The sequence below is a fragment of the Podarcis liolepis genome (assembly GCF_965112155.1).
Source record: "Podarcis liolepis genome assembly, chromosome: 16".
Classification (NCBI taxonomy): Eukaryota; Metazoa; Chordata; class Lepidosauria; order Squamata; family Lacertidae; genus Podarcis; species Podarcis liolepis.
Window position 1 is genome coordinate 37168005 of NC_139567.1, and position 25555 is coordinate 37193559.

A 25555-nucleotide genomic window follows, 5' to 3' on the forward strand; every position below is an offset into this window, starting at 1 on the left:
CAATTGGAGGTGAAACTTGCTTGAAAAACGGTGCATCTTTCCTTTTGAGTGATAACTTGAGTGTTGAGAATGGAAGCAATTCCCCCACCCTACTTCAGGTTATTTAAAATAGTAATGGAGAAAATAATAATAAAAATGACAACAACAACAACTAATAGTAATAGTAATAATAATAATAATAGAAGATGATGTGTATGGGAATTGTCCAGTTGTGCTGCAGGCTTCATTAAAACACTGGAGCCAGAGGAACTGCAGGTTGTCTGGGAAGCCTACAAAGTACCGTATTTTTCGCTCTATAACACGCACCCGACCATAACACGCACGTAGTTTTTAGAGGAGGAAAATCCGTAGGCATGCCACCCGTAGGCATTCCCTCCATAACACGCACAGACATTTCCCCTTACTTTCTAGGAGGAAAAAAGTGAGTGTTATGGTGCAAAAAATGCGGTACCGTATTTTTCGCTCTATAAGACAAACTTTTCCCCTCCTAAAAAGTAAGGGGAAATGTGTGTGCGTCTTATGGAGCAAATGCAGGCTGCGCAGCTATCCCAGAAGCCAGAACAGCAAGAGGAATCGCTGCTTTCGCTGCGCAGCGATCCCTCTTGCTGTTCTGACTTCGCTTCGCTGGAGAGGCGCTGCGCAGAGAGGGAGAGCTGCGCAGCACTCCTTCAGCGAAGCGGGAGGAGAAACGGAGCCCCTTCCATTTTTCCTCCCGCTTTGCTGGAGAGGCGCTGCGCAGAGAGGGGGAGCTTATAGAGCAAAAAATATGGTAAGCTCCTTTCCCATGGATGTTCTTTTGGACCACAAGAGTCCACCGAGGTTCCTACCTCGGGTTTTGGTGGCGTGACTTTATTAGATAAAAGAGTTGGCTAATTTGCCAGGTAGTCTTGGGAATGGTTCCCAAGAGTCCTGGCTGCCGTGGATTCAGGAGTTCCTGAGAACCCCACCCTTATTATAATCAGTTTTGTGCAAATATATAAAATAATACCAGACGAAACAAAATAGAAAACCATAGCAATAAAATTTCTAATAAATGAGCCGACTTTAGCAGACTTATAGTTTTGTTTTATATGCCTGGCGTTTTATAGTATTAGACATTCATGGGCATGGTGGACCAGCATCTCCCCCCCCCCCCCCGATGATTGTGATGGTCTGTACTTTGACTTCCCAGCAGAGCCCTGAAGAAGTTTTCATGGAGATCAGGAGGCCTCTGGAGTGGCACTGCAAGCAGATGGACCATTTTGTGGGACTCAATTTCAACTCCAATTTCAACTTTGCCTTGGTGGGGCATCTGCTAAAAGGTAGGCAGGTAGCCCTTTGTCTCAGACCATGTCAGTTGAAGGTATGCTTCCCGCTGTTTACAGACACTCACTGAAACATTTCCCCACCAGGTAAATATTCCCATCAGGTTTTATAGAGGCAGTTTCATTGGTCAGTCTGCCAGGTAATTGACATTTAAAGCACACCATTCAGCCCACCACAAAAAAATCCTGGAACTGTACCCTTCACAGAGTGACACTTCCAAGCGCTGTTAAGGAACTAGAGTTCATAGGATTCTTTCAGGGGAAGTGCTTTGAATGTGCTTTAAATACATAGTATGCACACAGTTTGGCAGACTCAGAGGGGGGCATGATCAGATTGGCAGCTGGCTTCAGATTAGCTGCAGCCCCCAGCACAGCCAGTATTTTGACTGCTTGTGCTGTAGACGACAGATTGTGTGTGTTGTCTGTCTGCTGACATTCTGTGGAGGAGGATGCATTTATTGATATGTTTTCTGCTTGCTTTTTCGCATCTTATTTATGATGTGAATCTTACATACCTGTAAAGCTTTGTTCTCTGTTAATACATAAAAGGAAACTCTTAGTCTCCTGCTCCCTAGGATTCCCAAGGGGCCTTCTTTATTCACTGCCATTAGAGCGGCAGTGAAGAATACAGAACACCTCCGAATCAACGGAATGGAGGGCAAGGGGAGGGAGGGCTGGGAAGGACAAGTCAGTTGGCGGCACTTGGAGGGAGAGAAGGAGCTGAGGAGAGAGACCTGTGGGGAGGAGGAAGTGGATGAGAAAGCAAATGGACCAGACCTCAGAGAGCAGGAGAAGCGTGAACACAAGCAGCAGAGCCAGTAGGCTGAAAGACTGCTTTTATGATGCAAACCGAGAGGTATTCCATAATGTATCTAGATACAGATAATCCTTGTTTTGCACATGTTCAAAGCCAAATGTGCGGGCCATTTTCGGGCCCGGAAGAGGGCAGGGCTCCATTGTGTGCTCTGCCAAATCAGGGGTTGCCTGTATCCATTGCTGAAAAGCACAGGAGGGTAGAGTGCTCTTGTCCTCAGGTCCTGCTTGCATCTGCTTGGCTGCTGTGAGAAGGGGTTGCTAGACTAGATGGGCCACTGGGCTGGCTCAGCAGTCTCTTCTTATGTTCTTATTCAGCTAGGGACATAGGGAGCTGCCTTGTACTGAGACAGGCTATTGGTCCACCTTGCTCAGCATTGTCAACAGACACACTTGGCACAAGTCAAGTGGTAGAGATGGGTTGGGCTGTGTGTGCACATTGGGAGTGGGGCGTGGGTGGGTGGGTGCATCTTTTTTCTTGTTTAAAAGTGTGTGCTTACACAATAAATAAATCTTCATATTCCTTAGACTCCAGAGTGATTACCAGTTTACCTTTCCTCAGCTGTGGTTGAGAAGCTTGTGCATTACTTTAGGATGCAGAGGAGATAGATGAACTGAACCCTTTCGGGCTCCAGGAATCAGTTCCTGGAATGCTCTCCTATGGGAAATTATCTGTGCAGGTAGAGAAACAGCACAACAGGGAGTAGGCTGGATTAGAAGTCTTCGTCCTGAGATGCTAGTTTTCTACTTGCGGGGAGTGGTTACAGTGTTGGGAATGGCATCTTCCACCTGGCAGGTTGAGGTGATCTAGTCTGTACTATAGGTACACCCCCCCCCCAATGTGCAGACAGAGCTCAAAAGAACCCTATTCAAGCATTCTTGTAATTGGGAAATTCCACAACATGTGATCGAGGGGCAGCAGAGAGGAGCTCACTAGCTCTGCTCTCCTCTGTTCTTGTCTCCCTCTGTGATCTGAAGGGCAACTGCCTGGAGAGGTGAGCCTGCTTCTGCTTTTGAAAGATCTGGGTGGTGTAGACCCCTGAATTTCCAGGAGTGCAGGAGGCTTCCTGCTTCAAACAGTTGCCCTTCAACATGTGGAGGGCAACAGGAAGAGAAGGCAGTGTGCTTGTCCATCCGCCACCATTGGTTACAGGTCTGAGGGTATTGGCGGCGAGCCTGGCTCGTGTGGCGGTTAGGCATTGGCAGGGGTATTATTATGCAAATGAGTTGGGGGGGAGGAACGCCACTACCTCCCCCAAATGTTGAAGGGTAGTTTGTTAAAGGACTCCGGGGGGCGTCGCCTCGTCCGAAACCTTTGGAGGCTTGGGCCTAAAGCGCGCTCCCGAGCGGTAACCCCTCGGGGAGCGCCTAGGGATGTGCATCTCGGGGGCTCCCACTGTTGGTGCTTAACCCTTCCCGGTTCTATGCCGGTTAGTCTGATAGGGCCAATGCCTTACCTGTAATCAATAAAGTTGTGGCCATTTTATCCCCATTAACCTAAATTCTGGTGTCCAGTGTCTTTATTTATTCCATCTGTGGGAGGGGGCGGGAATCGCCACGCAACACCTGAATTTGGTTAGTGAGATGGGCAGCTAATCCTGACCAACTCACAGTTGTCATTGCATCCTTAATCAGATTATAACTTCATTGAATTTCAGTCTCTGTGAATGATGCCTATCTCTGTCCTCACTAAAGACCCTGAAATACATTGTGTGACACACAAACCCCCCATCCATAAAACGCTTTGCAACCATCTCCCTGTCCCTGTAGATAACTGACTGCTTAATGCATTTTTTACCCGGTTTAGGCTATCGGCATCCCTCTCCAACCATCGTGGCAAGGACAGTCAGAATTCTCCACACGCTCCTCGCTCTGGTGAACAAACATAGGAACTGTGACAAGTTTGAGGTGAATACCCAGAGTGTGGCTTACCTTGCAGGTAAAAAAACCCAACTCTATTAGGCTTGTATCCAATCCAATTCTAGCATCCAATCTGACTGTTCTTCTCTTTGCTATTAACAAAATGTAAACAACAAAGGAGAGAGCTGGTGTGGTGCAGTGATTGTAGCGCTAGATTACGGCAGAATCCTCCCCCAGCCATGAAGTTCCCTGGGTGATTGGGGATCCCTTAGTCTGCTCAGTCTAACCTATATTGGAGGGTTGTTGTAAAGATAAAGTTGGATGGGGAGAGAAATGTGTGTACTGCTTTGAGCTCCTTGGAAGAACATACAGTAAAGGAAGAACTACGTTGTGTGTGTCGTTTTCCCTTTCCCACCCCTGAAGAGCTGGCTTTTTAAAGGCTAAGCCTCTCCCAGCCCAATAGGATGGTTTCTGGAGTGTTTTCATCAGTACGGATCTGTAGAGCGACTCCTCATTTTATATTGCAAATTTGTTTGTTTGTTTCTATTAAGCCAATCACTCAAGCTTTTTTCAGTGTGTTTGATTTTGGAATTTATATCCCGCTCTTCGTCCCTAGACCTCAGTTAAAAAGTTTTTAAAATGTTGTATTGAATTTATATTCTGTGGAGCTCAATGCAGCATACATGGGGCTTCCCCAGCAGCCTCCCATCCAGGCACTGACCATACCCAGCCCTGCTTAGCTTCAGCAAGGAGGCTGCATCATGTGCCTATGGACTGTGCCCTGGGGCCCCCTGTGGAATTTGGGAAGCTGTAAAAATGATGCCAAGCAAGCGCATTGGAGTGCATTGTGCTTATTTTCTGCAACTGATTCTGTTTCTGCCTGTCGTGGAGACTAGACAAGTGTCGTGCAAGGCACCAAAGTCCCATTTTGACACCACTGGGACTCTGCTCAACCTCAACCCCTTCTTCCGAGTACTTGCCAATGTGTTTTTGTAGCCTTCCTTTGGAGTCCTGAGGGCTGGATTCCCACCTGCCCCACCTTGAAGGAGGCTTGGAATACTGAAGTCTTTATGCAATAGCAGCTTCTGGACCTGTACTGAGTAACAAGAGAGCAGCTACATCCTGCCTTGCTTTACATACCATGATGGTGCTGTTAGGCTTTGGGAGATTCTGCGGCGAAGTATATACTTTGGACATCTGTTTCCTTCCTTTTATCATTTCAGCTTTACTCACTGTGTCCGAGGAGGTTCGAAGTCGGTGCAGCTTAAAGCATAGGAAGTCTCTCCTCCTGACAGACGTTTCGATGGAAAATGTTCCAATGGAGACATATCACATACACCACAGCGATGGCAGCTTCAGGTCAGGGGTCCTCCTAAACTTTTCATAGGGTGGTGCATTTTAATTTGGGATCAAGGAGGTTGTCTGGGGAGGGCCATAGCTCACATGCTTTGCTTTCAAAGGTCCTGGGTTCTGTTGCTGGCATCTTCAGGTAGGGCTGGCGAAGGAAACCTGCTTGAAGCCCTGCAGAGAAACCGCTGCTAGCCAGTGTAGACAATATTGAGCTTCCTGTATTCACAGCACAATTTAAAATGGACAGGTGACCTGCGGCCCTCCAGCTCCCCTTGACCCCAGCCCAGTGGTCAGGCATGATGGGAGTTGTGGTTCAGCAGCATCTGTAGGGCCACAGGTTGCCCGTCCCTGATTTCAAGCCATAGGTTCAAAATCTGCAAAAGGCAAAGTGGACAGGAAGGTAAGCGTGTGTGATGCTTTAAGTTGAGGGCACATGATAGAGCAATGGCAGGAGGAAGGGAAGACCATGTGGGAGTTGGTCCCAGGCAGATTAATTGATGGTGCCTCATTGCCTCCCCTCTCGCTTGGAGGCAGGCAGCTGGAACGGCCGTTGAGTCGCAGCTCTTACCAGTTTGGGGCCACAACTTGAATTTGGGGGGGGGCGGAGCTGTAAACTGCGCGCATGGCAGAGAGTGTTTTGAGAGAGTCACAGGCTGGCTGCTTTTGAAGGAGGAGGGGGGGTTTGATGTTCTTACTCTGCTCTTTTAACAATAAGCGGTGCGTTGTTTTCTAAACATTTGGTTTGTCCTCTCTTTCAGGACACTAAGGGAAAACCAGCCATGGTCTTCTCCCAAGGGCTCAGACAGACATCTCGCTGCCAGTTACCCAACAGTGGGGCAGATCAGCCCACGCACAAGGAAGTCCATGAGTTTGGATATGGGGCAGCCTTCTCAAGCCAACACTAAAAAGCTACTAGGTTAGTGGGGAGTTTCCCTCCTCTCTTTGTCACTAGGTTAGAGGCATGTGTGAGGAAGGCAGACCTGCAAACCTGCGCCTAAGAGACCCTGGGCTGATCACCTTTTTATTTTTCTCTCTTAGCTGGGGGAGGGTGGGGGATAAACAATTTTGGTCTGCCACTTTTGTGGCAAGCTTTACATTCAGCTTCCTGTTCTGACCAGACTGCCATTCAAGAAAATGTGTACCTTTTAACAGCCCTATTAAAGTAAGCCATCTCTACTTACTTGCCAGCATATCTTGGATGTACAACTAATTTTTTCAGCCACAAATACCAAAGCATTATTGTTCAGGCAGGATACAGAGTGGATGTGAGTGCATGCCAATTTACTGTTTTTATTTCCTGATCTGTTTCCCACGCCCCACTCTTTGATTTTGATTTTTTAATATATATATATATAGGTACAAGAAAGAGTTTTGACCATTTGATGCCTGACACAAAAGCGCCTAAAAGACAAGAAATGGAATCTGGGATCACCACACCTCCCAAAATGAGAAGGGTAGCAGAAAATTATGAAATGGGTAAGGAACAAAGCTGTTGGACCCAGCTACTAGTTAACATGTCCTCGCAATATGAAGGATTGCAAATATAGCAGGGGAGTGGGGAACCCAGCTGATCTTAGGGCATTGATCATTTGCCTGAGGCCACATGGCAATCATGGTTGAGACGGGAACTGAAGCCTGGTCTCCCAGGTACAATATCGACTTTCTCTCAAGTGAGACACTCTTGCTCTCATACTAGTGATTTCCATCTGTTCTGATGGCACAATAAATAGATCTGTCCGTTCTTGCTTTCCTCATTAAATACGTTGCTCTCTTCCTACAGAAACTCAAAGGATATCGCCGCAGCAGCATCCTCATCTGCGGAAAGTATCAGTGTCAGAGTCCAATGTCCTCCTGGATGAAGAAGTCCTCACAGATCCCAAAATCCAAGCCCTGTTGCTGACCATCCTGGTATATGCACTTTTAATCTCAGTTGCTTGCATTGTGTTTCCTCCAGCATGTTTTAAAAGCACAGTAGTCAAGGCAAGTAGCTCACCAGGACTTAGATGTTGACCTTTTTCTTTCTTTCTGTCCCCTCCCCCGCTTTTTTTTTGGCAGGCAACACTAGTAAAATATACGGCAGATGAGTTTGACCAGAGAATCCTGTATGAGTATTTAGCAGAAGCCAGTGTGGTGTTCCCAAAGGTCTTTCCTGTTGTGTAAGTGTTCACATCTTCTCACAACATGTCTGCTTCCTGCTCGAAGGTTTTTAATGATGAAGTGATATACAAATTCTGCTAAATGAAAGGAGATTTACACTCATGTAATGGGGGTTCAAACCTTAGGAACTAGTCTACCAATAGAGGCTGGTCCATTGGGTTAAGCAAGGCACTGCCCTACCAATTTCACTCTGTCCTCAGCCAGCCTCCATTTGCTTACCTTCTCATTTATAACCAGTCCAGGGCTGGTCCTCCTTAGGTCTCAGTGCTCAGCAAGGAGGAGGATTGCGACAAAACTATAATTAGTTGGATGTGCTTGTCATTGGCTCTGGCTTTACCTACTGTTGGCCTCCAAACATTCGCTCTACGTGTCCCAATAGGCACCTGACCCCACTTTTTGCTGATATCTCTTTATCCTAGCTGAGTGGAATGATGAAAAAGACCCCATACAGTGAGGATAAATGGTAGATAACTCCTTACAGAGTTTCCATTCTAGGTTGATATTTGTTCATGGGATTGGATCCACTTGCCAATGCATCTCTGGGAATGAATTCCCCAAGCCTAGAACCATAGAGATGTGCAGCTTGCTGTGTATACTGTTTAAGAGCAGGCTCGTAGTTGGACAGCTATTACAGTCAAAATTAACTGGAGCCAGCTGTCGTCAGCTGTTAGGAAGTGCATGTTTATCTTGAGTTTAGCTGCCATGCCTGTGCACCCAAAGAATCTCAAAAATTGTAGTTTGGAAAGGTGCTGATAATGCTCTGTTAGAGATCCCTAGCCAGCTTTATAGAAATATTCCCTTGCAAAAGGAAACAACTATTGATGTCTGTCTGTCTGTAATGCACATATGCCCTCCATTGCAAGCCACATGTTGTTAGGATAGATTTGTTGGCTAAAATAGGCTGTACGGTCCACCTTGCTCACTGTGATGAAAACTTAACAACTGATGAACTGACATGGTGTGTTTTATTGCCTAGGCACAATTTATTGGACTTCAAGATAAATACCCTGTTGTCGCAGTGTCAGGATCCCAATTTATTGAATCCAATTCATGGCATTGTGCAGAGCGTGGTTTACCATGAGGAATCTCCGCCACAGTACCAAACTTCTTATCTACAAAGTAGGTATCTTGCAGCTCCTTTGAAAAAAGGTCTCAGATGCTCAGGTAAAGAATAAAGGCTAACATTTAAACCCCACAAGCATGGTTGCCTTTAATTGTATATACTTTGCTTTTCTCCAAAAGACAAATTGGATTGCCTTTCAACAGAAAACTGTTAACAAAGTGGCTTACCATTTTAAAATGACAAAGTGTTGCTTCTGTGGGCGTGTGTCCCATCAAACCCCGCTCCCCCAAGTGCATCTGTTCCCTCCCTCCGGAGACAAAAGCCTGGAATCTGGTCTGTTTCATTACTAGTTGCCAGGGAACCAGAAGAGAAGCTTGACCGCACAAGCTGTATTGTATATTCCATCCTTTACGCCAGAAAAGGTCCTGCTCCTGGTAGATGCCATCCTTTCTTTCCTGAAGGAAGGCACCAAGAGCAGAGTTTCACCAGTGGATCATCTTGAGGCCTTGGTATTTCATTCAGGAGAAGGTCCTTCCTGGGAGTAGCAGTGCTCAAAGCTCCTTCCCTAACCACTCTCAGCTGCATTTGCTTTTGCTTTTGCAGACACTTTGGTGTCACTTGGTAGCTCTCAGTCAGAGATGAGGAACCTGTGGCCCTCTAGATCTTCTTAGATTCAAAGTCAGCCAGCACAGCCAGTGGTCGGCTATGATTAGAGGTGTAATTCAAGAATACCTGGAGGTTCCCAATCCCTAAGAACATAAGACGGAGCCTCCTGGATTAAGCCAGTGGCCCATCCAGTCCAATATCTTGTTTTCACAGTGGCCAGCCAGATGCCTGTGGGAAACCAGGAAGCAGGACTTGAGCGCAACAGTGCTCTTTCCACTTGTGAGTCCCAGCAACTAGTATTTAGCAACATATTGCCTCCAGCAGTAGAGGCAGAACCATTGTGACTAGGAGCCATTGGTAGCCTTATCTTCTAAGGACTGAGCAGATTGAACAAATAATAGTGGGTCCAATGGTCAAGAAGACTGTCTCTGCACGTGCTGTAGAGAGAAGTGAGGGGCGGATGGGGGTTGTCAACCTGGTAAGGTAACCCATCTAGGAGAAGGAAAACTCTGGTCTTCAACACCCGCTGCCTTGTAGGATGTCTTCGGGAGAAGAAAAGTCTAAGGAGTAAACCCCACATAGATCTGGAGTCCCTAAAATGGTTGGATGGCACCTTGCATACCTCCTTCCGGCAGCTCCTGCAGTCAAGCTGCTGCCAAACCTATTGCTCTGCTTTCCTTTGGACCACATCAGCGAGGCCAAGAGAGGGGTCTTGTCATCTAGGCAGCTCAGGACCTCCATACACTCTGTCCAGGCTTGCGCCCCAGGGAGGTCACTTCGGTGCTGCTAATGCAGTGGTTTGACTTCACCCCAGGAAGCGCACTCCATTCTCTCTCTCTCTTGACAGACGAATGCCAAAAACAACAACTTTTAAAGCTATCCAGTCTGGTAGCCATCACTCCTCATTTTTTGTTCATCATTTCTTAAGAAGGTCAGAAAGACCACCTTAGATTCTTTAGGACGATTTCTGAAACTTCCCTTTGATACATCTTCTCCTCCTCCTCCCGTTTTCCCTTGAGAGACAGGAAAATGTGTTTAAATGGCTTTTATGCCGCACTGTTGCATTTTATTATTTTAATGGAAGCAGCCCCGAGCAACGGATTATTTTATTGTGTACTACATCAGATGCTAATATGCGAGCGATAGGAGAATATTATCAAAACAATGGGCTGTATCCAATGCACTCCATACTCAGAGTGGACCCTTTGGAATTAACGGACCTGTTAGTGGCAATAAATGGGTCAACAGTGGGGCAATTTAAATGTTAAATGTTGTACTACACTGATTTGGGCTCATGTGTACGACATCTCTTGGTTTTTCCACACTGATTACTTGGCAGCGAAATGTGTGAATGGATACACTTGCAAAGCAAGTGCATTTGAGGGGAAATGAAAGTGTGTGCAAAAGGAAACAGAAAATATAACAAGATATATATTTATTTATAACCAATAAATCTAGTACGTAACAGTCTCTTTTGTAGCCTAAAAGTAATGTGTTCTGTCATATGACAGAGAAATGGTAACATATTTCCTAGCCACTGCTTAAGTGACAGTTAGTTACTACTGGAGGAAACAAAATGCCACCCACATTACAGTGGTGCCTCGCAAGACGAAATTAATTGGTTCCGCAAGTTTTTTCTTCTTGCGAGTTTTTCGTCTTGCGAAGCACGGTTTCCCATAGGAATGCATTGAAAATCAATTAATGCGTTCCTAGGGAAACCGCTTGCCAGGCTGGCGGTGCGGAGAAGGGCTTTTCTCCCCACCGCAAGCCTTCAGGACAGGTACGGGAACAGAGGGGAAGGCGCGCAGCTCTTTCCCTCTGTTCCTGGGGCTTGCGTGGGAGGAGGGTTTTTCCTCCCCGCCACCAACATTCAGAACAGCATTCTGAATGTTGGCGGTGGGAAGGAAAACCCTCCTCCCACCCCAAGTCTTCAGGAAAGCCATCCGAAGCTGGGCGGCGGGAGGAGGCGTTCCCCCCCCCCCGCCCGGCATCGGAGCTTCGTTCCGATGCCGCGCGGCGGGAGGAGGCGTTCCCCCCCCGCCCGGCATCGGAGCTTCGTTCCGATGCCGCGCGGCGGGAGGAGGCGTCCCCTCCCCCGCCCGGCATCGGAGTTTCGTTCTGATGCCGTGCGGCGGGAGGAGGCGTTCCCCCCCCCGCCGCCCGGCATCGGAGCTTCGTTCCGATGCCGGGCGGCGGGAGGAGGTCCGAGGACAGTGGGGAAGACGCGCTGCGCTTCCCCGCTGTCCCGGAGATTTCCCTATGGGCTTTCGTCTTGCGAAGCAAGCCCATAGGGAAATTCGTTTTGCGAAGCGCCTCCAAAACGGAAAACCCTTTCGTCTAGCGGGTTTTCCGTCTTGCGAGGCGTTCGTCTTGCGGGGTACCACTGTAGATACAAAAATTTGGGAGAACGCTGAAAGATGTATCAGTTCAATGAAACATAGTACTTGTACAGGAGAATGTTAAACCACAACTATAATTGGGAAATTTGTAAAAATGTTTTGTTTTTCTATTTATCTACATTTTTGTTTCTACGGTTAAAAAAAAACAAAAGTTGAATATTTTGTCATTACTTCTGCTTTATATTTGTCCTTGTATCTACTATTACAGTTTTTTGAGAATTTAAAAAGTGTTGTTGTTTTTTCTTTAAAAAACGATTATTTGTGGTTTCTTCAGATGGCTCATTGAACATCACAGGATGCTGATGTTGTCAAGTGATGTTTATGCATTTGCAAACATTTGCTTTTGATGAGCAAAGTATGAGGAAGTTCTTGCAAATGTCCTTCTTTGCATCTTGCCCTATCTTTCTTACTAAGGCGCACATTCATGCTTCTGCTTTTTTTGCTGGTTGCAGGTTTTGGATTTAATGGCTTGTGGAGGTTTGCGGGACCATTTTCTAAGGTGAGCAGTTGGGGCCTCTTTCAGCTGAAACCTTACATGGCATTTGTAGTAATGCTTAAGTGGACAATTGAAGTCCCTGTTGGAGGTTAATAAAACTTGCACACACTTTTTTGATGTTGGTTAATTGATTTAATTACCCCCCCCATAGGCTAAATAGTTGTTCATGACTTATTAGTCAGCAGCTTTGAAAAATGTATTGCCTCCTGGATGGCGTCCCAACCCTTTGAGAGTAGACCCTCTTCTCCTGGGCAGCAGACAGAGCCAGTCAAGAGGATTCTTTCCAGGAGAGGAGCTATCGTGCCCTCCTGGACTGGCCCTTTCTGCTGGCAGTGCCACTGGACTTTTTGGTGAGATCCCTCAGGCTCATAACTTCAAAACATTTAAAAACTTTTTGGGTTTGTTTTGTGCAGCTTCCCCATTGGCCTCCTTGCCCCATCTAGCTGGAGGCACAAGGAGGAGAAACAGCACTCCACCAGTCTTTCCCTTCTGAATGTGTAGGACCTGTTCATTGGTGGGAACCACACATCCCAGTAAGAGTGGGGCAGCAGGAAGCTTCTTCAGACACACACACCTGTGGCCCTAGATTGTAAGCCAAAGGCTCCCCCCGCCCCCAGTGAGAACTAGCAGGTAGAGATGGAGCTGATCTGTTTCTCATTTTTTCCAGCAAACACAAATCCCAGACTATGCTGAGCTCATAGTAAAGTTCCTTGATGCCTTGATCGACACCTACTTACCTGGGATTGATGAGGAAACCAGCGAGGAATCCCTGCTGACGCCAACTTCTCCTTACCCTCCTGCCGTGCAGAGTCAGCTTAGTATTACGGCAAACCTAAACCTCTCCAATTCCATGACCTCACTTGCAACTTCCCAGCATTCCCCAGGTCAGTTCGCCATGCTTTTCCATTGCTTACGTCAAGGGGGAAGGATTTGTTAAAACACCTTTGAGGGCACTGCTCCCTTTTTTGGGTGTCGGGCTCTTTCCCTGGGGCAGCTTATCATCACCCCTTGTTGAGCCTCAAGGCTCTGTTCTTCATTAGACTTATTCTCAGAGACATTTCTTGCACTGAATTTGTGGGGGGCAGAGGTGGGGTGAATTTCCACTCGCCTGTTCCTGACGTTGGCACAAATCAAGATGAGATAATACATGCAATGAAGTAGTCTAGCTTCATGGACAACGATATGGGATCAGATCTTATCTCAGCTCGGTGGCTTCCTAACTGCTTTGGATAAAGCATACTCTGACTTGGTTTGTCCCCAAATGGCAGTGTTGATGTACAAGTGCAGAATTTGTTCTTGGGGGCGGAATGAAATGTCCCGAGAAGCTTAAAAATAAACACCCTTTGGGTTCAGTTGCTAGGCTACATAGGAAGCTTCCCTAAACTGTATCAGGCTATTGGTCCATCTAACTTAGCATTGTCTCCACACTGACTGGCAGTGGCTTGTCAAGGTTTTGACAGCAGATATATATGCAGCCCCACCTCCAGATGCCACTGAGAATTGAACCAGGGACCTGTTGCATGCAAAGCGGGTGCTCTGCTGCTGAGCTAGAGCCCTTCCCCACGTTACCCAGAGGCAAACATGCATTTGCCGGAATCTGCACTCTTGCTTTCGTTCACAGCTCTTTGGTGAGCGAACCTCTCTGCAACTGTGAGTTTGCTACGTTGACTTGTTAGGTCTGCGCTTAAAAACATCTTGGGCGTATAAGTAAAAAACAAACAAACCCCAAACACACACATGTCTACTGGATCAGGCTACAGGTTTCATCTAGTCCAGCATCTTGCTTCCCATAGCGACTAGCCAGATGCCTCTGGGAAACCAACAAGCAGGACATCATGGGAAGATCCCTCTGCCACCCTGTTCTTTGCTCTCTAGCAACTGATACTCAGAGAGACATTGTTCCTTATCAAGGCCCTGGGAACTGCTGTTCTCCATGAATTTGCCTAATTCCCCTTTAAAGCTATGTAAGCTTTTGACCATCCTCACTATACCTTGTGGCAGTGCCCCAGCCTTTTGAAAGTCCTTGCCACTGCTATAAAGCTATAAAACTAGGTCTAGAAGGGTGGGGTAGGGCTCATTATTTCCTCTGAGAAGCTTTCCGGGGCTGATGGGAGTTGTATTTCAGCAGCCTCTGGTGAGCCAAAGATTCCCCGCCCTGGGTGTAAAGCAATGCTGATGGGTGGGATGCGAAAGTAAGAAGGGTCCCAGAGTCAGACTGTTGCATTTGTAATGGAAATGGAAGTAGTGAGTACAAGCTCCCATTTTGTCCCGTAACATGCAGTGTAGCTGTGTGAGGTTGCCTCCGCTCCATAGAGGCCTAGATATATATCCATTCCTAAGCTATTACACGTTTTAAAAAGATGCAGAAACGGATTTGCAAAAGTCCCCGGCTCATTTTAAGATGTATTGCCATCTATTGTATCCTGCAAAGCTGTCCGTCCTTCTGTAGCTGAGAAGGCTCCCGGCCCCAAGAGCTTGGTCAAGAAGACTTTTTGCCTCCTTAGGCTAAAGAACAGGGGGAGCAGCCCTTTACAAAGCCAGGTCCTTAGTCCATCTAGCTCAGTGTTGCTGATCTATGACTGCAGTAAGTAAGGCTAATGGCCAGGGGTGATGGGAGCTGTAGTTCAGCCAAAGGTTCCCACACACTTGCTGTGGACAAATCTAGTATTTTTATAGTATTACAAGTGTCTGAAAAGCAAATGTTTGAAAACTCTCTATGTGACCGAGACAGGGGGTGGAGAGAAATGGGAATTCACTTTTTGTACTCCTGACAAGCTATTTAACTGAAAGTGAGGTGCTTGGGGCTGTGGCTAACATGTTATCCTACACATCTCTAGGTTAGAGCCCCCACGTCTACCCCCCCCCCAGATATTCATATGGAGGGCTCCAGAAATGCTTTCTGACTTGGACCAGTGCTACTGAAAGGGAGCGTCTTTCAACCCTAATCCTTTCCTGGCTTTTGTAGCTATGCCTTAGCTTCTTATATCCAAACACAGTTTTTTTCTTGAATTGGGAAGTGTTTTGTTGTCCTGTGCCGTGTCACGTCCTTAGCAATGAGCAAAGAGTAACCACATAATCCTGTTCTTGCTGCTGCTTTCACTGTCTCCCACCTGAAACTAGGAGGAGGAACGTGTACCGTAAGCTAGTGTGGAATTGTTAAGAAACAGACCTCCCTGGCTCTAGGTCATTGTGTGCCCTGTGGGTCATAGAACTGTTGAAAAGCAGCTCTTGCCGTCCAAAGGGGGGGGGGACCAAAAACTTTTTCAGCATGGGGCAGGTGGGACACCTGTGTTCAGTTCCTAAGACCCCATGTGCTAATTAAGGCTTCCCACCCATGAATGCTTCTTCAGCTGTGTTCCTGACCTGTAGGGCAGCCACCCTCCAGTTCTTATTTTGCACGGCAGGTTGTGACATTGGCTATATCTGCGCTACACATATAAAGCGGTCTCCTACCACTTTGAACAGTCATGAATTTCCCCCAAAGAGCCCTGGGAACTGTAGTTTGTTAAGGGTGAAGAGAGTTGTGAGGGAAACCCTGTTCCCTCACATAGCTACTATTTCCAGTGTTCCCTAGGAAGAGAGAAATATTGTTAAATGACTGAGAATTGCAGCTGTACTGTCAGGGGTGGTGAGAGACTTAGTTCAACAATATTTCAAATGTTGTTTTTTTAAAAAAAACCTTTGGTTTTGGGGGTGTTTTTTTCTCCTTGATTGCCACCCTGGGCTCTTTTGGAAGGGTGGGATAAAATCAACATATAAATAAATTTATTTGATGGTGAAATAAAAAATTACGTAAGGCTTTATTTTAAAAGATATTTAAGGACGGAGTGAAAATCAGTTCATTAATTAATCTGGAGAGATGCAGGTTTCCCTTCCCTGTCCATAATCACTGTCCTGTAAATGTTTTCTGTCTGTCTTCCAATCATGAATGTTGATCGCTCATCTTTTCTCTTTCATTCTGTGTCTGTGAAGCTTCTCTGCCTTGCTCTAAATCTGCAGTTTTCATGCAACTTCCTCATCCAGGTACTCTCTCTAATTTTCATTCTACTTGCACGAGCTACTGCTTTGATCTGTGCCAGAGCTGGGGCTCATGACAGGAAGAGGAGTTTTATTTTTATTTTGCAGAGATCCCAAAACCTAGGACAGAATAGGGGCAGGGAGTGGGCCTTTAGCACGCGACTGTAGTGCTTCTGCTGCTGGGCATTTTGGGAGGCTGGGTGTTCCAGGGCACAGAGCAGTGAATTTGGACCTGTGTTTAAACCCTGCATCAACCCTAGGATTCTTGGCTGGGTTGGAAAATGGAAATATTAATAATCTCTCAAAGCACTACTAATGGTGCTGTAGAGACGACAGTTATGTACCCAACTACATTTTGTAAAGGCATAAGAAAAGCACCCTGCTGGATACAGCACCTTTTCCCCTGTGTTGGCACGGCTAAGTGTCTCCCAGCAAACCCATCAGGAGGGTATGAAGGAAAAAAACCCTCTCCCATTGTTTATTGCCCCCCATGTTCTATTTACCTGCCATAGATAATAATAGCCAGTGATAAACCTCCGCATATTTGCCTTCTCCCTTTTTATGTCTGCCAGCCACCATTGCCACATTTTGTAACTTTGCTCTCAAAGAATTGTCCTTTTAGCAGCAAAATGGATGGAGCCGTCAGGTGAGAATCTCCTCTGCAACGGCCCCAACCATATAGAAAAGTGCTTAGAGTTCCCCCTTCAGCCCAAACCCGTTAAGTATTCCTCACACGTTTAATCTACAAAGCTGCATTTTACTGACATTGTTACTGAGAGACACAATTTGTTTTCTTCAGAAGTGGCAAGATAGCTTTGTAAAAAACACACCACACACACCAAAGTCGACAGTAGAACGTGAAGCGGCACTCCTAGTGGTTATATATCGCAGCACATCTGCCTCTCATGCTTCTCTGCCTGGAAGAAGGAACATTGAAGAGTAATAGGAAACTAGTTCCTTTTGACACTTCCCATTGTGTAGGTGTTTCCACATTGTGTGGTTTTTCTGTGTTGCTGAGAAACAGAAAAATGAAATAACCCACAGAAACTTTCAGCTTAACAATACCAAGTCTAATTAGACAAGTCTGCTGTTGTATACTTTAAAGTCTAAATTGGTTGGACATGTATCACACGGCACATTTTTGTCACGAATGAGTTACAAGGTCAATTCAGGGTTTCTTAGTTGTTTCGCTAAACCACCCCTTAGCAAAAACCCTCAAGTTTTGTCCAAAAAGGCTGGTTCACACGATACAAAAGGGCCAGCATGTTTTGATTAAATAAATAAATACCTTGAGAATCAAGGTGGTTAAATTCCTGTTAGTATTTTTACTTGCATTCTCACTCCATAGGGCTGAGGGGTACAACATAGGTGGTCCCTCCCATTTTATCCTCACAACCGTCCTGTGGGGTAGGCTGGATTGAGAGAGAGACTGGCCCAATATCACCTAATGAGCTTTGTGGCAAATGGGCAGATTCAAGCCCAGAGCTTCCTAGTCTAAGCTCAGCATTCTGACTACTGTACATCGCTGGCTGCCTTATTGGTGAAATGACACTCTCAAGATCCTCTCTCTTCTTCTCCTTCTGCCCTGTGCATTTCAGTGTTCCCCAGGTCACACCTTGCAAAACTTGCTGTACTGCCAGGGTGGGGGAAGACTTGTACCTTGTTTTCCTAGAGCAGCTCCCATCCATGTGCAAATGAAGATTGCGCCTGAGTCCCTTTTGCAATAATTCCGGGGACACTGGGGCGCATGCTCAGTTCACTCAAGAGGCTTGGCTATACTGAAAAGGGAACACGGGCACCCCTCGAATTATGCTGTTTCATGTAGCAGTCTAGTTTTGAGTTTTGCCTTCTCTCTCGGTCTTCCTCGTTGCCTCTCTGCATTCATTTGCATGCAGAACAGTGGCTAAATTACACAGTTGCTGCAGAAAGAAATGATATGGCGTGCACATGTTCATTTTGATGCTGCAGGAATACCAAAGAGGCCAAAGCACCAGGTAACTGGCTGAGACATTGTTGGTTGGGCTGTTCATTCAGGCTAGTTGTGCGGCAACTCCATGCTGTGACCTCTCTCTCTCTCTCCCTCTCCCCCTCTCCCTGAACCGTAGATGCAACACTGATTGACTCAAGGTTGCTTTTACTCAGCATGGTGAGAACCAACCTTGCAAACCAGGGAAGCCACCTGACCAGAATTCTTTATGCAAACCAAGTATATTAGCATACCTATTTCTGCTAGTCATAGGTGGGCTGAGGTGGAGCTGTGCAGGGCAGAGAAGCTCCGCCCCCCTGCTCATCCACATGGCCCCAACCCCAAGGATTTCTTAAAAAGTGTGGGCCACAAACTTCCAAGGCAAGTTTTGCAGCCACAAAAGGATGTAAGCAGGCAAGCATCTGCACAGAAATTTATTCCATTTTGCATCTGCAAAAAGAGTTCGTGGTGGGGGAGTAGTTTGGACCAAAAGTCCCCTCTTGTCCATAACCCTTTTTAAAAAAATCACTGGCTAGCTAGGTACCCTTGAGATGGGTACCTTGAGATGGGGCACAGGAAGTAACAGCCTTCCCTTACAGTTCCCTTCTCCCCTCCCCGTTCCAGACTGCCTCTGAACATGGGAGTTGCCAGTAGTAAGGGTAAATGATACCCTTTGGCGAGTCTGGTCATCTCCCCCGAATCCTTCTCCTTTCAAAAGCCATCCAAGCCAGCGGCTTTTCTCCACTTCTTTGGATAGCGAGTTGAATGACGCACCATGTGAAGTTGCACATTCTTCTGCCTGTCCCACATCTACCGCCAATCAAATTTCACATTTGTTTCTTTAAAACTTAAAAAAAATAAATCAAACCCTTCAGCTGAAAAAGCCTGCCAGAGTGACTTGCACAGGCTTAGTAGCAAACAAGAGAATCCCTGCCTGCAGGCTTAGTCTGAGAGACATGGCACACAAGAAAGAAGGGGGAAAGGATGGGTTGGGAAGAGCAGTAGGAGCAGCAGACAGGAGCAGTTACACTTTCCCCACCCTGTGCATAAGTTTTCTACATGGCTGCCAGGCCCCTTCCCTTTAGTTGTGTGCCCCCACCCCTTCTGTATTAAGGATCCCTCGGGGCTCTAGCTTTTCCCTCAAGGGAAGGTGATCCACTCACTTGATCTTCTCAGTTTCCCTTCGTCTTCTTCCTCCTGGACTCCTGCCTCTCTACCTGTGATATTTCTGTTGCCCTTTTGAATTGTGCCTGTTTTTCTGCCATCCCACTTCATTCATAATTCTGTTTGTTTTGTTTTTTTGAAACCACTCAAATTATGGGTTTGGAATAAAGGATGCAAACTCAGCAGCTTGTTGGCACAGTGAGCACATCTGCCTGGTTGTCAGCATTGTGCATAATTCTGTTAACACAAAACACAGCTTTCCTAGGTGGAGAAGGTACAAGGGAAAGCCGGGTGCCAAGCGCTCACATTTTGCCTAATGTGGCTAACCCACATTTAGTTAGGGCTTGCTGTCAGCCTCCTCGGTGGCACAAGTCTCAGGAAGGCATTGCACACGGGAGCCACACAGACCTTTTTACCCCGTGGCTCCTTCGGGGTGACTTCAAAAACATTCCTTTTTCATTTGACCTGAGTCTCGACCGCATGTAGTGGCACATCCGGAATTTATGAATAACAAATCCATGCTGCCAGTTTGTGGTGTTTTTCTGGTCTGATGCTGCAGCTGCAGCGGGGGTGTCAGGGTGGGAGGCAAGGCGGGTCAGGAGTTGCATCACCACAGACAGTTCCAAGTGAGCAACTTGATGGACAAAGGGTGGGAGCAGAGTGAGCCTTTTTAAGCCTCTGCAACCCACCCACCCCTTTCCCAGGCTCCACCTACCTCTCCCAGGCCCCACCCCCTTATGGCTCACTTTAGATTCTTAAAGGGCCAACCCCCTGGCCTGCAGACCAACTCTCTCCCTCTGTTCCACAGCTCCCACCCACCTGGTGTGCTCCTTGTGCCCCTTGGCCAGTGAGATGCTGTGGGAGGCATTAGGTTCCTCAGGAGAAGTAAAGCCTAACTCTAGCTGTACCAGCCCTCAAGGTATGGGAGCTTCTTCCGGGGGAGAATCTCAGGCTCAGAGGGGAGTCTCCCCATCTTTAGCAGCAGGCTCCAGCTCCTTAGGTGTAGACTTTGCAGCCTCTGACTGACTCTTGCCTGCTGCTGGATTCGGGGGGTCGTACACCTTTAGATGTTGCTACCTGTGGGGACTACAACATCGCAGGATCGCCTCAGCTCCCTGCAGGACTTTTGTAACTGTTTATAAAAATGTGCGAACCCCATCCCTGCCCCATCCCTGTTACTGTCTGCTGTATGCCCCTACTTTACCAACCAACCATGTTTCTGCCTTGTTCAGTTTTCTGTTCTGCCTCATGCAAGTGACCATCTGCCCACCTGTACGTACCTCCTTGCCTCTCAGTGTGAGAAGGGTTTTGAGAATGTTTGGAATAACTTTAAGTCTAGGGTGGCAAGCAGGAAGTGGGGCATGCCTCATTTATTTGGGGGGAGGAGTTGGGGGTTCCCCATGTAAAATCCATGAGCTCTGGCACCACACACACACACGTTCATCCCGATATTAGTCAAATCACGCCCCCACCTTCCAACAACCATTGTTAAGAGAACCTTCATAAGAGGCAAAAGGTTGGGCCCTTCTGACCCCTACTAATTCAAACCCAAGGAAAAGGTTTTGTGCTCCTCAACTGTGCAAATGGCATCAACCTCTTGGCAGCAGATTTCCAAATTTGCCATCCATTCTGAACCCATTGATGCATTTGCAATTCTGAGAGTGCCGTGGTCCCTGCCCTGTCTGATTGCTTCTCCGCCAGGTCTCACTCATGAACACACAAACACCTGACAGACAAACAGAGAAAAGGCACACACCCACCCCAAAACATTGTTTTTTCCAAGGAGTGAGGGTTGGCTCAAGTAGAATTAAAAGAGATCCTCTTGAATTTGCATGAATTTACCCTGCAGCCCCATGTAATTGAATTATAAAGCATACAGTAGCAGACTGAACAGCAAAAACCACAGATCCAGTGCTTGCCAGCAGCACAGGAGCATTAATCTAAAGCAAAGATGCTCAGAGACCTCTATGATTTTTATGCAGGATGGTGACAAAAACACCAGCAAACCACATCTATGAACTCAGGTGAACTCACTGATCTATAAGGATCAGTGCCTCAGATCCAGCTTTTTGTGGCATAGTGTTGCTGGATCTGTGATCTTTATGCCTCAGTCAATTGAGATAGATGTGTTCTGTGGTTTGATGGTGGTTGTAGGTGAAACAAGTAACAAAAACGTGCCTTTTCAGGAGGATGCTTTGTGAGCATTTGTGTGTGTGTGCATATTCCCTCTGACTCCTGTGGCACCCCACTTTCTCCCAACCACTCCATTTCCCTTACAGATCATTCTCCTTTCGAGCTCTGGCTCGGAAAGCACATCAAGCTGGAAGAGGACATGGGAGGGAATCTCTTCCTCTTTTGCCTTGTTAATCCCCCCCCCCCCAATGTCAACATGAGCCTTGAAAAATGAATAGAACTGAAAGAGTAAGTAGGAAAGTGTGGCTCTTTCAGCTTTCTCCTTTGAGCTCCAGGTGCTTTTTTTGCCAGGGTGGGGTGGAGGTAACTACCCCAACTACCTCATGATGAAGGAAGCAGTGAGCGAAATGGACTGAGAGGGTTTGCAGGTGCCAGAAGCAGCCCTCTAGGGTGGCATCATGCCAAGCAGACAACCCCAGAGTTAGGCAGTCAACAGCAGCACAACGTTGAGCTAGAGAAAGCTTCAGCCTAAGGAAGCCGCATGGGCCCATTCTTGCCCCTCCTCCTTTATGTGCAGCTCTTTGAACAGGCTCCAAAGTGACTGGAAGCAACGCTGTGTGACTGGGAACTTGTTCTCATGCCCAAATAATGGCAGTGAGAAGTGGACTGGGGAAGAATAGTTAGCAGAACAGAGAAATACTCTGTTTGTGCATGAGGGAGCACCCACTGAGGCAGAAATTGAATTGAGGTGATGTCAGGCACCCGTGGCACATCCTGCCCTCCTCCCTCACTGTTTGCCAGCGGAAAATGCAGGCAGTTGCACATCCAGCAACCTCGTCAGTGCCAGGGAAATCTCATTGGGTGGGCTCTCTTCAGCCTCAACTTGCATGATAAATGGTTGGGGTGATGGGAGCCAAAAGTCCATCGACATCTGATGGAACACAGTCTCCCCATCCATACGCTCAATGGAGGAGGATTTGCAGAGGAGAAAAGGGTGTGGGTGGGTGTTTCTATTCCATTCTACACTTACAAGATGCTGCTGTAGAGCTTGGCACTAGCATGGTCAGTGCTAGTGCCCAAGATCCAGGAATTCAGAGTGGTACTCATTCTCAAGTACCAATGGGGGGAATGGTCTACCTTGGAGGGGTGTTATGAGGCTGAAGGTATATTGCCGAGCAGAGGCTCTAAGGAACATTTTTAGCAACAAGGCTTCAAGAATGAAGAAATCTAGTCATTTGGACTACATGTGTCTAGCTTCATTGCCTGTCTTACCTCCCTCCATATCCCGCCTTTGTTTTAGTGTGATCTGTTACTGGGAGGGTTCTTTGTGAGGCCTCCATAATAGATCAAGGAAAAGCATAAAAATGTATATATTGCTCTGCTTCCCCTGGAAGTGCTGAACCATCTGAATGGTGGGTAGCATTCCTGGCAACTGTGAAATGCTTAGGGAATAATAGACCTTAAAGGCAGGAGCCTAAAGACTCTCCAGTGGTTCATTTTGAGCTCTAAAATTGTACCCTTGCGCTATCAGAACAATACAAACGGCATGAGAGGGTGGGCTAAGTCACACCCTACGAGGAGAAGTAACCACCACGACCTCTGAGGGTGTGCTTGCAGGGCCTTGGATCATTCTTGATGCTAATATGGCAAGGGTCATGTGGTTGCAAGTCTAGCTCAAACAAAAACACAATGAAAATCTGCCTTGCTTATACATGAAGATATTTGGGCGTCGAAGCCTCTGGCCATGATTAGCTGAGAGACCGCTGATGTCACAGAGGAGACAGGCCAAGATCCTCTGGCAGAGCTGACCAGACCATAAGCATTGCTGACCCTTAGCCCCGCTGGCTGGGAGAGATGGGAGTTGCCAGCCCTCAGTATCTGGAGCTGTTGGGGGACGGCTCTCCCAGAGCAAAAGCGACTTACGCAGCAGGCCAAGTGGCTTGAGCAGCTGGGAGGAGGCTGGAGCAGCCGAGGAGAAAGAGAAAGGCCAAGAGCTGCAGATGTGATTATTAGACCATGGGCCTGCAGGTTACTTCGGTTCTGTCTAAATAAACAGTCAGGAACATCTTGTAACCGAGGCTAGCATCACAAGTTCCACTTTTGCTTTAGTGAAGTTGATTGCTCCCTAAATGGCAGTGTGTTCCCCAGCAACCCAGCAGTGGCCACCTGGGGGTCAGATGTGCATTAGAAAAAAACTCTTGGAACTGCCCTGGAATCCCATTAAGCCCTATCTCTGCTTCTCGCTTCACCAGCAGCTTTCCCCTTCCTTCCCAGCGCCCGTGGCATACCCTTGGCACAAAAGAGAATGCCTCCTGCTTCTCTCTCTCCTCCCGCCACCCATTTTGGATGCTTCTTTGATCTTAACTGCAGGCGGAGCTCCTCCTTGCATGATAACAACAGGGTGGGGAACCTGTATGGTCCTTCAGAGGTGGCTGGGCTCCCATCAGCCCGGACCACTGGCCACGCTGGGAGTCCTGCTGGAGGGCCACGGACCCCGACCCTGAGTTGGCCATTTCAGATGGAGTCATCCGGCGGAAGCTTCCACATTACCTTTCCCACTCATGGCACTTCCTTTTTTAATAATCTTTCTTTTACTCCCACCACCACTTTAGGAATCGATAAGGAGAACGTGGAGCTCTCCCCGACCACGGCACACTCCAGCAGCGGGAGGACGCGCCACGGCTCCGCCAGCCAGGTGCAGAAGCAGCGCAGCTCTGGCAGCTTCAAGCGCCACAGCATCAAAAAGATTGTCTGAAGCCTTCTCCTTTCCCCTTTGTTTTCCCTTCCTTCCATCCTTGGTTTTCTAACGTGGCGTAAGTACTTCCTGCCCCACCTCCGCAAGTGGTCGTGCCGCACTTAATTTCAAACCCTCCTGCCCACTCGCCCAGTCAGCCGTGGTGCCAGACGATCAACTGTCGAAACATTTTGTCTGAATTTATTTTGGATTTTCATTTCTGTTTTTTGCCACCTTTAAAAAACAAAACAGAAGCAGCGGCGGCAGCAGCAGCAGCAACAACAACCCTTCTGTTCTTTTTCTTGTTTTTAAGCTGGTAATAGCCAAACTGTGATGAACAGAACCACTTTTAAGAATCTGAAGAAAGCAGGGAAATGACCGTAGGTTGTGTCGAAAGGCAGAAATCATGTCTCTCGCATTTCAGACACGTTTTTGTTACCTTATTGGGGTGGGGAGCTTGTTTGTTTGTTCATGGCTTGTTTTGTATCTAAAGGGGGGGAGTGTTAATATTCAATCCTGTTTGCACATTAGAGGTTTTGATGGCCAGTGGACACAGTCAGTATCCTGGTTTCCATCCCACATCCCTGTAGCTGTGGCCATCCTTTTCCTGAGCTTAAATGGCCTCTGAGCACAAGTACAGTGCAATGAGTTTAACCAAGGGGTGAGAGTTTTTGCCCCGTCAAGGTGTATCTTTAATGATCTAGGCATTTCAGAGTGCAGGGTGCCTCTCTTAATACTCCAGAAAATAGCCTCCTGGGGGCACATGAACCAGACTGGAAGAAACTGGCTGTATTTGTTGAGTTTTCCTTTGGTGAATTTAGACTGCTTTCTCATATATATATATATATATATATATATATATATATATATATATATATATATATATTATATATATATATATATATATATATATAGATCAGCAGCACTTCCATAGAATCATAGAGTTGGAAGAGACCACAAGGGCCATCGAGTCCAACCCCCTGCCAAGCATCCATGCCGCTTCCATCTTGGGAGAGAGAGAGCGAGAGAGAATGAATGAATGAATCAATGCATCTGTGGGAAGGGGCACTTCTTCATTGTAGAGTTGGAAGGGACCACAAGCGTAATCCATGCCAACCCCTTGCAATGCAGGAATATTTTGCCCAACGTGGGGCTCGAGCCTACGACCCTGAGATTAAGAGTCTCGTACTCTACCGACTGAGCTATCCTAGCTATTTCAATGTTCCGTCCCACTCCACAGCATGTTGTGATTGTGTGGGCCTTTCCTGCTCATTCGCCCTTCCCAGCTGGGGTCCTGTGTGGACTTGATTCATTCCACAGCAGCTCCTGTGTGGAAGCTCCACTGCAGCCATTTGTGCTTGTGTCACCTTGGGCTGCTGCTCCCACAAAGATTGTTACGGCTGCTTCTCATGTGATAACTCTCCCCCACCTTCCTTGCACCACATTGACTTAACTCATTAATGTTCCCAGTTAAGGAAAGGTGCCGTTAACAA

The 25555-nt window shown here is 47.1% G+C and overlaps 1 protein-coding gene across 4 annotated transcripts in view; it reads left to right on the forward strand.

Moving 5' to 3' along the window:
* Positions 1–24918, forward strand: part of NF1 (neurofibromin 1) — a 162502-nt gene extending 137584 nt beyond the window's left edge. For 2 of the 4 annotated variants that reach the window (XM_083479515.1, XM_083479518.1), the window contains 12 exons: positions 1175–1301; positions 3925–4056; positions 5201–5336; positions 6086–6243; positions 6684–6803; positions 7108–7235; positions 7383–7483; positions 8461–8603; positions 12005–12051; positions 12716–12932; positions 16021–16071; positions 23941–24918. In XM_083479515.1, the coding sequence (XP_083335641.1) occupies positions 1175–1301; positions 3925–4056; positions 5201–5336; positions 6086–6243; positions 6684–6803; positions 7108–7235; positions 7383–7483; positions 8461–8603; positions 12005–12051; positions 12716–12932; positions 16021–16071; positions 23941–24083 (1503 nt within the window). In that variant the 3' untranslated portion in view covers positions 24084–24918. The remainder of the gene's footprint in view (positions 1–1174; positions 1302–3924; positions 4057–5200; positions 5337–6085; positions 6244–6683; positions 6804–7107; positions 7236–7382; positions 7484–8460; positions 8604–12004; positions 12052–12715; positions 12933–16020; positions 16072–23940) is intronic. The other 2 variants (XM_083479516.1, XM_083479517.1) reach the window with 1 other exon arrangement.
* The last annotated feature ends 637 nt before the right edge of the window (positions 24919–25555 follow it).